Raw genomic sequence first — 12641 nt, 5'->3', positions numbered from 1 at the left:
TTCAGGGATGCTGGACATCTGACCTTGCTCTGGATGGTCAGCGCCGTGGAGCATAACTCTGCAGTCACACATTTGAGGTTCCATCCAGGCTCTCGTGTAAGTAAATGACTCTTTATACTTTTCTGAACCTAGAACCCAGCTCCTCTTTCTGCTTTTTTTGCATTTAGTACACACTGCAGTTTTAAAAAAACAGTCTCCCATGAACACTGAGATATACTAGTTGTTGTTAAAATCTCCCTGAGAACCTGTCACCGTTTTGTAAAATCGCATGGCTGACAGCAGCTGCACTCTGCCACCAGAGTCACCGCCACCTCCTCCGGTCCCGCCTACAGCCGTCAGAGACCCTCTTAGACCTGCCTGAGCTTTTACACTTTGACAGCCCCATTATTTATTAGAAATTATTCCACTCATTGTTCCTTTTCCACGGAAAGGCCCCTTATTGATTTTTCCCAAGTCATGTCTTCGTTACATTATTAGCGTTTTCAATCCAGGATGGGGAGAGGGCGTTCCGAAATACCGCTCATCTTTCTCATCCGTACCTTCTCCAACGGCCGATTTACCTACGCGCTAAAATGTATCTGTAACCCCCACATCAGTACTCGTGCTGCTTCCGTGGTCATTCTCGGACCTGGGCGGAGTGGCGAGAGCTTTGAGTCCCTCTGGGGACATGTTCCCGGCTGAGGTCAGATCAGTGATGCTCTGACTTCTCAGTTCAGCCCAGATTACGAACAAGTGTCCTCTTGCCGGTCTATTGATGGCCACATTTTTTCCATTTTGGTGCTTTGGGTTGGAGACTTCGCTGCTTACGCGGGCACCAGGCACAGTGCTGAGGGGCTGCCTGGTGTTCCTGGCGCAGGAAGGTGGTGCCATGCTTTGTAGGGAGAATCTATGTATTTACCATGTGCTCCATTCAGGCCTGAGAGAGAGGGGCTGTTGCCTGAGAGTTCAGTCTTAAGTAACCAAGAACATGTACCAGATAAGGTGTTTTTAAACAGAAACACACATAAAACAATAATGAGGAATCTCCACCGTGGCTCAGCGGTTAGCAAACCTGACTAGCATCCATGAGGACACGGGTTCGATCCCTGGCCTCGCTCAGTGGGTTAAGGATCTGGCGTTGCCATGAGCTGTAGTGTAGGTCAAAGACTGGGCTTGGATCCTGTGTTGCTGCGGCTGTGGCTGTGGCTGGCAGCTACAGCTCGATTAGACCCCCTAGCCTGGGAACCTCAATATGCTGCAGGTGCAGCCCTAAAAAGACAAAACAAAGACAAACAAACAAACAAACAAAACACAAGGTAATGTATTTATCACACCATGTGTTGTGTACCATTGGTCAGCGAAAACGCCACCACCAGAGGCTTGCAGGAACCCAAGCCTGTGTTTGCCCGAGAGCAGAGCTTTAGTATTTTTGCTGATTCACTGACTTGCTTCCTCGAGTAATGAGAACTGAGCGTATTTGCTCTGAGGCGGGGCACTCTGGTGCATCACCGTCTAAGGAGCGGTATTTGCAGAGGCAGCTGAGAGAGGCGCTTGGGAACAAGTTGTAGATTCATGACGTCAGCAAACACGGATGGGTGTCCACGGCCCGGTGCTGGGCCTCACTTGCTCGTGGGCCCTGGGCCAGAGGGGCCCCATGCCACGGTCAGCCCTGGTGGGTGGTCAGAGTCGGCTGTGCCCTCCGGAGCCTGAAACAGCCGGGTGGGCCTCCCCATGACCTGGACAGCTCACGCTTGTTTTTGCCTGGATGGATCAGGAGTCACTTCTTGCCTGGATGGATCAGGAGTCACAGGGCACTTCCATAACCCACTCGGCTCCGCATGAGTGTGCCCGGACCTTCCCCGAGTGTGCCTGCCCCTTGCACTCAACAATATCATCACCTCACTTACAACAAACCTGCAAGGACAGCAGCCAGTGACCATGCCCGCTTCACTGACGGGGACATGGGGATTTAGGGAGACTCTGTGGCTTCCCCATGGGCCCCCAGCTGAGGGACAGCAAAGCCAGGATTTGAACCTGGGTCTCCAGTCTCTGAGCCCACCTGCTCCTCCAAGGGAGAAGCGGCGGGCACCCACCTGGTGCAGCTCCTCCAGGGCCCTCTTCTCCTTCTGGAGCTTGGCGATGGAGTCTTCTCGAAGTGAGAGGTCCCCAGTCAGGGTGCGGACCTTGTGATCCAGGGCCTGGAGGTGGGGGAAGGGAGAGAGAGAGTCCTTAAGGCTGGGAATACCCTTGGAGTGGGGGCGCGGGAGCCACTTGCTCCAAGAGAGGGTCCGCAGCTTGGCTGCACCCCAGAGTCACCAGGGAGCCTGAGAAATGCCAGTGCCCGGGGCACAGCCCACCCAGCCAAGTCAGAATCTTTTTTTTTTTTTTGCTTTTTAGATATGGAGGTTCCCAGGCTAGGGGCTTCATTGGAGCTGCAGCTGCTGGCCTATGCCACAGCCACAGCAATGTGGGATTCGAGCCTTGTCTGCAACCTACACCTCAGCTCACAGCAACACCAGATTCTTAACTCGCTGAGGGAGGCCAGGGATCGAACCTGTGTCCTCATGGATACTAGTCGGGTTCTCAATCCATTGAACCACAACGGGAACTCCCCAAGTCAGAATCTTGGGGGCGAGGGGGCAGCAAAAACACTGGTCAGGGCTTGGCCACCCAAAGCCTGGTCCTCGGACATCAGCTGTGACGTCGCCTGGGAGGGAGCTGGACGTGTCTACATAGTCCCTCGGCCCCGCTGGACCTGCCGGCCCAGAGCCTGTGCCTTATGGAGGTCCCAGTGGTTTGCGTGTGCCTCAAAGCTGGAGAAGAACCAGTTTAGATAGCGTCCACCTTCCCCCGCTTGGGGACCCCACCCATTGAGAGATAGGAAGGGGTCTGGGGCCAAGGGCCAGCCAGATGGCATCGGGAGCCAGGGAGCTGCTTGGGGGAGCAGCAACTGCTTGTTTGGGCAGCCAAAGGTGACCCCACCCTGCAAGAGGGTTGCCTCTTCTGGGAAGAGGGGAGGGTGGATGGTGAGGCCGAGTGGGCAGCGGGCCAGGGAGACACCTAGGAATCCCAGGCATGAGGGGAGCCAGCCAGGCCTGGGTGTCCCCGCAACGGGAACAGCTCTCAGCCTCCTGGGTCAGCTGCTCTGTCCCGCAGGACTTTCGGCCACAAGGGGTGCATGATCCGTGTGCTGCCTCCGACATAGTAGCGCGCCCCACACGAGGTTACTGAGCCCTGGAAATGTGGCCAGGTCAACGCAGGACCCACGTTTGAAACAGCATTGAATGAAGTTAAAATAGCTGCGTGTGGCTGGGTGGCTTGGGTCCAGGGCAGCACCGCCGTGGGGGCTTCGGCTGTGCCCCTGCAGGGCGAGCCCTGCGGTTCCCCGGTCCTGAGAGGGGACTGGGCTGGGGCTCCAGGGCCTCCCCACATGCTTCTCCTTCTCCGTCTTGGCCAGCGTGGTCTCCAGGCCCTCCAGGTCCCACTTGAGGCCACTCAGCTCCCCTTCCAGCTTGCGCTTGGTGGCGCTCAGCGAGGCCGACGTGCCCGCCTCCTCCTCCAGCCGCTCCCGCATGTCGGAGATCTGGCTCTCCAGCTCCATCCTGGCCTTCATCATCTGCGTCAGGCGCTCCTCCGCGTCCATCAGGTTCTCCTGCTCCTGGGGGAGGCAAGAGCCTGGGTCAAAGGCAGGGTTCAGGCACCTGCAGGGAACCACCATGGTGGACAGGCCTCGGGCTCATGGACCCCAAACCCCTGTGTCCTGGAGGTTGTGCGGGGGTGGTGGTGGGCCAGCTCCATGCTCCTTGATGACGTGTGTGACAAAGCGTCGACCAGGAGTGTGGTCCTCAGACCACCCGCAGCAGCAGCCCTGTGAGCCGTCTAGGATGCAAACTCTCAGGCCCCATCTGTGACCTGCTGCCTGCGAATCTGCACGTTAACGAGATCCCGGGCGATCAGAAGTGGTCTAGGAGAAGTCCAGGCCACTCAAGCAGGACACCTCCGTCAGTTCAGACGAGGCCCTCAACCCTGCTGACCAGGTGTGCCCAGGTTTCTCTCCACCAGCAGGGTGGGAGACCTCCGTCCAAATAACTCCCAGGGTTGACTTCGTCCGTCCGTGTTAACAAACCATTTCCCACCCCTGGTTCCTCCCTGGCACAAGCCTGAGGAGCAAGCCAGGCAGCTGTTGACTATACGCTTCGGTTTCGAGGTGGGGGAACCGATACACAGAGGGAGGTGGGAGTTGTCACAAGTGCTGGGCAGTACGTGGCAGAGAAGCGACAACCGGAGGGGGTCAGCGTGTCAGACAGCCACAGGCCACAGAGTCAGAAGACCAGACCTGCTGGTTGACTTTCGGTTCATAACTTTACTGAAATTCAGTTCTTTGTCTGCAAAAATAAGGGAAATGATCGCCATAACGCCTAAAGGGCTGGAGCCCATAAAGGGGTGGAGCTTTGGTACATGGAAGATTCTTTTACCACTGTGGTCTCACCTGGCCTTAGTCTCTCCAAACATCACATAAGGAGCCCAGCCTGAGCAACTTCTCAGGGGTGTAGAGAGGATGTGGGGAGATGGATGTTAGAGACAGGCCTGGGGAAACGGTGGGCAGGGCAGGCCTGACGCCCTGTCGGCAGAGAGGGCCTGCTGTGTCCGAATCTGCATGTGGCTGAGACAGAGAGGGAAGGACCGAGGTGGAATGAGACCTCCCGGGTCGTGGGTCTTCTACTGATGGGATCTGTCAAATGGAGTTTTCTACCCTGAAGATGCACAAGAAAATCAGGCATCTAAAGGGGCGGGTGTCAAGGTCAAATCAGAGAAAGACCCTTGTGAACCAGAAGGGTCACGGCTGTGAACCCACTCATCACTGGGAGTCAGGCTGCCCATGGGAACCCTGTCATTTGATGTGTTGGCACTTGATGGGTGAGGGAAAGAAGGCAGAGGAAAGAGGGCAAGTTCCTGAGGTCCCTTGGCAGAGCCACACCCACTCCGGGGCGCTCCTCCCCCTTCTTGGGGCCACCATGTCTGGACAGCCCTGTAGGCCCAGCATGGATTGTGTGTGAGCCAGCCTGCTGCTGGGGGCAAGCAGGAATTGGGTGGACACTATGGGGTGCTTGGGTCAAAGGTGACATTGCAGTGAAGGAAAGAGAAGGCACGGATTTGCCCGTGGTCTGGAGGAACACAGAAGACCACCCTCCCTCCTCTGGGTCTGACCCTTGCCAAGGCCCTCAGCTCCCTCCCTGCCCCCAGGGGCCCCCTTACGGCCTGGCCCGCAGCTGGATGGTGAGGTCGTTCTTCTTCTGGCCGAGCGTGGCTGTCTTCTCCTCCAGCTCCTTGACCTTGCCTAGCAACTCCTGGGTCTTGGCCATAGCATTCCTCAGCTCCTCCTCCTTGGCCTTCATCTCCTCCTCTTGCCGAGCCACGTTCAGGAGCGGCTTGACCTGGGTGTCCAGGAACACCATAGCGTGTTAGGGGAATGGGCTTTGCCGGGGGTAGGTGGTGGGCTGTGGGAGCTCTGCCTCCCACTGGCCCTCACACCCCCACTGGGGAAGACATGAGCTCTTGCGGCAGCCGTGAGGTGGAGCCCCTTTCCGCAGATGCCATGCAGCATGTCCCAAAGCCGCCACAGGGAAGGCTCATCCTTGCTTAGGACCAATCTTCAGGATGCTCTCTGATCCCGAGAGACGCTAAGGTGCATGTCTTCCTGCGCCCAGTGCTCACGTCTGATCTGTGTTATACGTGCACGGGGAGCCCTGGCCACATTCGCAGTTCCAGTTTCCCTTTCTGCCTCGCTGCTCTCTCCGACTGTCTCTCTCTCTCCACCTCTGTATCAATGGATACGTGTTTCAGGAGGGCAAACACCATGAAAACGGATTTGGGAGAAGGCATCGCCTTTCTGTGAGGATGTCAGCTTAACCCGTCGTGGGCAGCTTGGTCTGCGGGGTCTGGGATCTCACCATGCACAGTTTGCGTAAAAAGGTGACCGTGGGCAGCAGGGCTTGCAACTATGTAACACTTTTTATTCAATGAAAGCCTCCCTCAAAGTGCTATTCCCCCCCCCCCCCCCGCCCCATTGGCTCATCCTATCTGGCTTAGTTTAATAAGGTTAGAATGTAGTTAGCATCCTAAAATTGTAACTTGTATGATTTTACTCAGTGGAATAGCACTTTGCTCTGCACTGTTTCATCAGTGAAGTTTTACTTTCTGGTAAAGAGCAGAGACATTTCCAGGCTGTCTCTTTGTCACCTGTGGTGACTTAGGTCCAGCTTGGAAAGAATCTTAAAGGCTCTTGGGCTGAGGCTTCCCAAAGGGTAATACCTATACCGAGGGGTCAAGTGAGGCCGAGTCAACCACTGCAGAGAAGCCTTGTCATTTTCCTTGTTACATCGTTCCTATAAACATAACTTTGTACAATAATAATAGATGACTTTAAAAAATAATACTTAAAAAAAATTTTTTTTTGTCTTTTTGCCTTTTCTAGGGCCACTTCCCACGGCATGTGGAGGTTCCCAGGCTAGAGGTCCAGTCGGAGCTGTAGCCGCCGGCCCACGCCACAGCCACAGCAACATGGGGTCTGAGCCATGTCTGCGACCTACACCACAGCTCACACCAGATCGTTAACCCACTGAGCAAGGGCAGGGACCGAACCCGCAACCTCATGGTTCCTAGTCGGATTCGTTAACCACTGAGCCACAACGAGAACTCCTAAAAAATAATACTTTTTAAAAATGAAGAACTCTTGAAGTCCACAATTTTATGGGTGCCATTCGCTTAGGATGAGACCGGTGGGGCTGCAAAGTTTTCTTTGCAGGTAAAAATTTCAAGATAAAAAAGCGAGTTGGCGTAAAGAAAGAGGGTCAGTGATGGAACAGGTTTGGAAAGGTGCGTGATCGCTAAAGTTGGAGAAATGCTGGTTTCGGCCCCTCTGCAGACTCAGGCCCTGAGGAGGTGGGTGGCGCGGGCCCTCATGAAGGTAGAGCGTGTATGCTCCTTCCCTTTACATCTGCGGTCAGCTACCGATTGTTAGAAAGTTCTTTCCTACGGGGAGGGGCAAGAAGCTTCTGTGTGAGCTGTGTGGGCTCAGGGCCCCCAGAGGTGACCTGGAGCCCCTCCGACCCTTGGCAGAGCTGCACCGAACCCTGCCCCCTCAGGACAACCCCATGCTCCAGTGTCTTGAATCGGTAGCCGGGCCCCCTGGGGCCCAGCGGCCTGCTTCCTCTTCATGGGGCCCCCACTCATGGGATGCCACGCCCTGGTGTGACTCAGCCTGCACGTAGTAGCGTGGCTCGTGGCCTCCTGCATTGATGGAGGGGGGCCTGGTTGCTAGGGCGCCTGCAGCCCCACCAGGGGCCAGGCTGACACACGGCCCTCACGCTGCCTCAGAGCAGCCTGGGAAAGGAGAGGTCGGATGCCAGGACTTTAAGGAGTTGAAGATGCTTCAGCAGGCCCAGGAGCCAGGCACTGCGGACCAAGCCTGTTTGGGGTGGGGGGAGGAAGAGGGGGGGTCCCTGCATCCAAGCGGGTGGTTTTTGTCTTTTTTAGGGCCACACCTAAAGCACACAAAAGTTCCCAGGCTGGAAGTTGAATCACAGCTGCTGCTGCTGGCCTACACCACAGCCACAGCAACACCAGGTCCAGTCTGTGACCTACACCACTGCTCATGGCCATGCCAGAGCCTACACCCCCTGGTCAAGGCCATGGATCGAACCTGCATCCTCATGGATACTAGTTGGGTTCTTAGCCTGCTGAGCCCCCATGGGAACTCCCCAAGCGGGTTCTATATTGAGGAATGGAATGAAAGGTGGGAGAACAGAGTCATTTTTCCCGGGGAGGAATCAGCCCCCGTCTGGAAGGAGGCTATGGTCTTCCTCTGTCTCCAAGGTGCCCTCATTTGTAGACTGTCCCTGCAGCATCCCACGGCCTCACACCCCCAAGAAGTGCCCCTGCCCAGACCCCTGGCCCCTCAGCCCTCACCTTGTTGTAGAGCTTCCACCAGCCCCAGAAACGCAGCTGCAAGAACTTGCGTGTGTTCCGCTGGATGACCTTGAGGCCCATCCTGCAAAAAAGAACCCAGGGTTGCCTGGTTAAAATACAGTATGCGGGGAGTTCCCGCTGTGGCACCGTGCGTTAATGATCTAGTTTGTCTCTGTGGAGGTGTGGGTTTGATCCTCCCCCAGCACTGTGGATTGAGAATCCAGGGTTGCTGCGGCTGTGGTGCAGGTTGCAGCTCTGGCTTGGATGCGACCACTGGCCCAGGAACTTCCATATGCCGTGGGTGCGGCTGAAAAAGAAAAAAAAAATACGGGGGTGTGTGCTGCATGGAGGGCACTGGCCTCCCTGATGGGTCGGCTCCGCTCAGACAGCCCAGAGCTGAGCTCATTTCTTCCCGCATTTCCTCTCCTTTCCCTCCCTCACCTCACCCAGCAGTCTCCAGATCCCATTGTGTGCCATCTCTGGAGTCAGCCCTCCTTGTCCCTGGCAGCTTCATGTGACTGCCATTTACTGAGACTCTCCTGGGCCCAACATCCCACCACTCAGCCCAGCTGGGGCCAGAGAAGGCCTGTTATTATGCATTCATTGCCGTTATTATTGCTACTACTATGGGCACAGAGCCAGAGTCAACCAGCACAGGTCAGCCCGGGCTACCAGAGCTGTTTTCTTTCTTCTTTTTTCTGTGTTTAAGGCTGAACCTGTGGCATATGGAGGTTCCCAGGCTAGGGGTCGAATCAAAGCTGCAGCTGCCGGCCTAGGCCACAGCCATGGCAACAATGGATCTGAGCCGTGTCTGTGACCTGTGCTGCAGCTTATGGCGACGCTGGGTCCTTAACCTGCGGAGCGAGGCCAGGGATTGAACCCACACCCTTATGGATGCTAGTTGAGTTCTTAACCTGCTAAGCCTCGACGGGAACTCCTAGAGCTATTTTCTAATGACCATTTTAGGGGATGGCTGAAAAACATGATTCCGAGGGAGGTGATTTTGAACAAAGATTTCCGGGTTCTAATCCTGACTCTTTCGGCACGAAATGAGCCCGGTTCCTTAACCCCTCTGGTCTCACTTTCCACGTCTGTAAAATGGGGGTGCTGGCCTGACCACATTCCTCTCACAGCCCCGTCTTATGGATCAGGTCTGGGGAGGGCTGCGAGAGGGACTTGTAGATTGTAACGAGAAGGGCTTGTATTAGGTGGCCCCTGTTATGGGTTGAATTGGGTCCCCTCCCAAAAGTTACGCTGAGGTCCTAACCCCCAGAACCTGCAAATGTGACGTTATTTGGAAATAGCGTCTTTGCAGCTGGAAAGACTCAGGTTAAGATGAGGTCACATCTTAAGATGAGGTTGGGGGGCTAAGCCAAGGCGACTGCTGTCCTTCTGAGCAGAGGAGACCATGTGAGTACACAGACACAAGCAGGCCTTGGGAGACAGGGGCAGAGGCTGCAGTGGAAGAGGCCAGAAGTGGGAAAAGAAATTTCCATGGCTTTAAGGCACCTGGTTTGTGGCGCTTTGTGAATGGCAGCTCTAGGAAACCAAAACAGGCCCCACACGGGGTTCTTCGGGCCGGTAAAGGCCTTGACCCCCTCCCTCCTCTCACTGCCCAGGGGCACTGGTGGTGCTGACCCGGGGTGGGAAGGGGTCCCTGGTCATTCCACGCGGACGGTGTGGCCTCGGTGGCCCTGCCCCGCTGGGGCTGCCTTCGTTCCAGCGTCTTCTTGAACTCCACCCTCATGAGGAAACCCCGGAGCCGACACTGCAACACGATTGTGGTCTTGGCCAGGCGCTCGTCCCGCACGTCCTCGAGCTTGGCCAGGATACCCGCTGCGGGGAAGACACGCTGAACTGAACATAGCCCAGCTGTCACCAACGGCAGCCGCTTGGGGTGGGGGAAGCTCAAGATACCTAAGAACTCAGAGACCTGGTCAAGTGCTGATGTTTAAAGCCCTTCGGAAACAGCTGGCCTTGGCCTGGACACCTGCAGGGCCACTGCCAGCCTCGGCGTCTGCTTCCTCTCACGCTCGGATTCTCCTCTGGGCTCCAGTCCTAGCCTTGCACTCACCAGCTGAGCCCCCTTGGACGTCTCCTCATAGCTCAGGGCCTCAGTGCCTCCTCTGAGAAAAGGGGATGTCACTTGCTCCCTTAGAGGGGCGTTCGAGATAGACTGTTCTGGTCTTCACCGCTCTCTCCGATGACGGCCTGGCAGAAGGGCCTTCCTTCTTTATCACCGAGCAGAGCAGCCTTAGAACAGTCCTGGTCCCACGGGATCCAGGACTAGGAAGAGGGGATAGGCTTCAGCCTGGATGGTTAACTTTCTGGAAAGGAGACAGAGTTTTCCCAGTGCTGCACAATTTCAGACCTCTGGCTCTGGCCTATGAGTGGGACGCGTCTCCAGGAAATCAAGGCCAGCTTTGCATTGTGTGTTAGAAAGAGCCAGAAGGAGTTCCTGTCGTGGCGCAGTGGTTAACGAATCTGACTAGGAACCATGAGGTTGCGGGTTCGGTCCCCGCCCTTGCTCAGTGGGTTGATGATCCGGCGTTGCCGTGAGCTGTGGTGTAGGTTGCAGACGCGCTCAGATCCAGCGTTGCTGTGGCTCTGGTGTAGGCCGGTGGCTACAGCTCCGATTCAACCCCTGGCCTGGGAACCTCCATATGCCGAGGGTGCGGCCCAAGAAATAGCAACAACAACAATGACAAAAAAAAAAAAAAAAAAAAAAACAAAAAAACATGTGATCCTGGATTGGATCTTAGACCAGAAAAAAAAAAAAAAAAAAAAAGCGTGTGTGGAAGAGCCTATCAGGTGTGATGCTTTCGTGAAGCTCAAAATTTGGGACCATGTGCCCATGTGATAAAACTATATTTAGGAGTTCTCGTCATGGCGCAGTGGTTAACAAATCCGACTAGGAACCTTGAGGTTGCGGGTTCGGTCCCTGCCCTTGCTCAGTGGGTTAACGATCCGGCGTTGCCGTGAGCTGTGGTGTAGGTTGCAGATGCGGCTCAGATCCCGCGTGGCTGTGGCTCTGGTGTAGACTGGAGGCTACAGCTCCGATTCGACCCCTAGCCTGGGAACCTCCATATGCCGCGGGAGCGGCCCAAGAAATAGCAAAAAAAGACAAAAAACCCCTAAAAAACTATATTTAAAAAGGCAAGGGAGACAGTGAACATCCAGGAGAAGGGTTACTCCTAGGGGTGGGGAGGAAGGAGAGGAAAGAGATGCAAAGATTAAGGCCTGGGTTTTTTAAGCGATCACAGGTGATTGTTTTATCAGTGTGTTTTATAATGTATCATCTTTTTATAGGCTTCTAATAGAACGTGATAGAAACTTCTAGAAGGAGAGGAGGAGCCAGGAGACGACACCTGGGTCAGCCAGCCTTGGGTGTGCTAGGTGACCTGGGCTAAGTCACTCTCCTCTCCTGTCCAGTGGGAGTGCAGGACCCCAGGTCCGCCCAGCTCTGGGAGTTGGCCCTCCTACAGGTGGGGGCGGGGGCTAGAGCCCCCAGAGGAATCCTTTACATGGATGCTTGGGTGCCCCCAGGAGAAGGATGGAGAAGGATATGCTTCTTCCCCCCGCCCCCCAAACCCAAGGAGCTGGCCATTATAGGGGAGTAACCTGGGTTTTGGTATTTCAGGAATAGTTGTGGTTGAGGTTTGTTCAAGTGGCTGGTAGGCGGATCTGCATGAGCCAAAGCCAGGGATCAGGAGGCAGAGCGCAGGCCGTCGTGCTGTTCTTTGTTCTGCCGCTGCCACCAGGGCCTGCCTGGCGCCCCCCACCCCCCGCCCCCGCCTGCCCCACAACCCCAGGAGCAGAGCTGTCCCCAGCAGCCCCAGGCAACCCTTTGGGCAAAGCGAGATGCAGGCCATTTGCCCAGGGACAGCCCTGTCAGAAACAGGTGATGCCTGCCCTGACCTCATGACCCACGGCCACCGGAGGCCCGAGGCCTGCTCTGCCCTACCCAGCTCTGTGAAACTGGGCCTGTCCCCTCCGGGCCTTCTCCAGGCGTTCTTAAGTTTCCCACCCATCAGGAGTGGGGCTGGGGAAGGAGCTGGTCTCTGAGGCCCCCTCCAGCTCATATATTCAGTGATTCTGTGACAAAGCCTGAGGCTTCCTATATTGAACTTGGCTCGTCTCAACCGTGCAGGAGGCTGAAGCTCACAGTTCCTGCAGATGCGAGAGCAGCATCACAATCCTGCCACCCCCCGCTGTTGGCGGGGTTCTGTCCACCTGTATAACCCGAAGCCTGGAACCATACCTGGCACGTGGGAAGCGCTCCCTATGTGTTGGATGCACACATAGCCTGGAGCTTCCCCGGAGAAGCTGCACCTGCCCGCTCCCCCCCGCCCCCGTGAGACCTGGAGGGGCAGGCCACCCGCTCCAGGCTGCATGGTGGTAGCAGCTTGGAGCCTGATGCAAAGCTAGTGCTCCTCCCACATCACCCCAGCCGTCATGTTGGGGTGCCATCTGGTTGGGCAGCTGCAGAAGGCCACCTCCCCCCGTCAGCCTGGCCCTTACAGTCCTGACAGGAAGTGGGATAGACACGGGCCCCGTGAGTCAGGAGCAGGAGGCTGCTCCGTCTGAGTCAACCCTGACTTAGCTGCCAGCTCAGGGCTGGGGCTTTCAGAGTGGGTGGGTGGGTGGGGGCTGGTTTTAGGCACTTCGCCCTCAGACCTCACCCACGCATGGAC

General features: G+C 56.1%; 1 protein-coding gene across 1 annotated transcript in view; it reads right to left on the bottom strand.

Moving 5' to 3' along the window:
* Positions 1-12641, bottom strand: part of LOC125126920 (myosin-16-like) — a 34576-nt gene that overhangs the window by 328 nt on the left and 21607 nt on the right. Inside the window, 5 exon segments of the mRNA XM_047779258.1 lie at positions 2072-2177; positions 3410-3638; positions 5242-5414; positions 7948-8029; positions 9624-9799. Of these exon segments, the coding sequence (XP_047635214.1) occupies positions 2072-2177; positions 3410-3638; positions 5242-5414; positions 7948-8029; positions 9624-9799 (766 nt within the window).

Source organism: Phacochoerus africanus, chromosome 5 (genome assembly GCF_016906955.1).
Source record: "Phacochoerus africanus isolate WHEZ1 chromosome 5, ROS_Pafr_v1, whole genome shotgun sequence".
NCBI lineage: Eukaryota > Metazoa > Chordata > Mammalia > Artiodactyla > Suidae > Phacochoerus > Phacochoerus africanus.
Note: the sequence above shows the minus strand (reverse complement) of the source record. Positions and strands in the feature narration are given on the sequence as shown.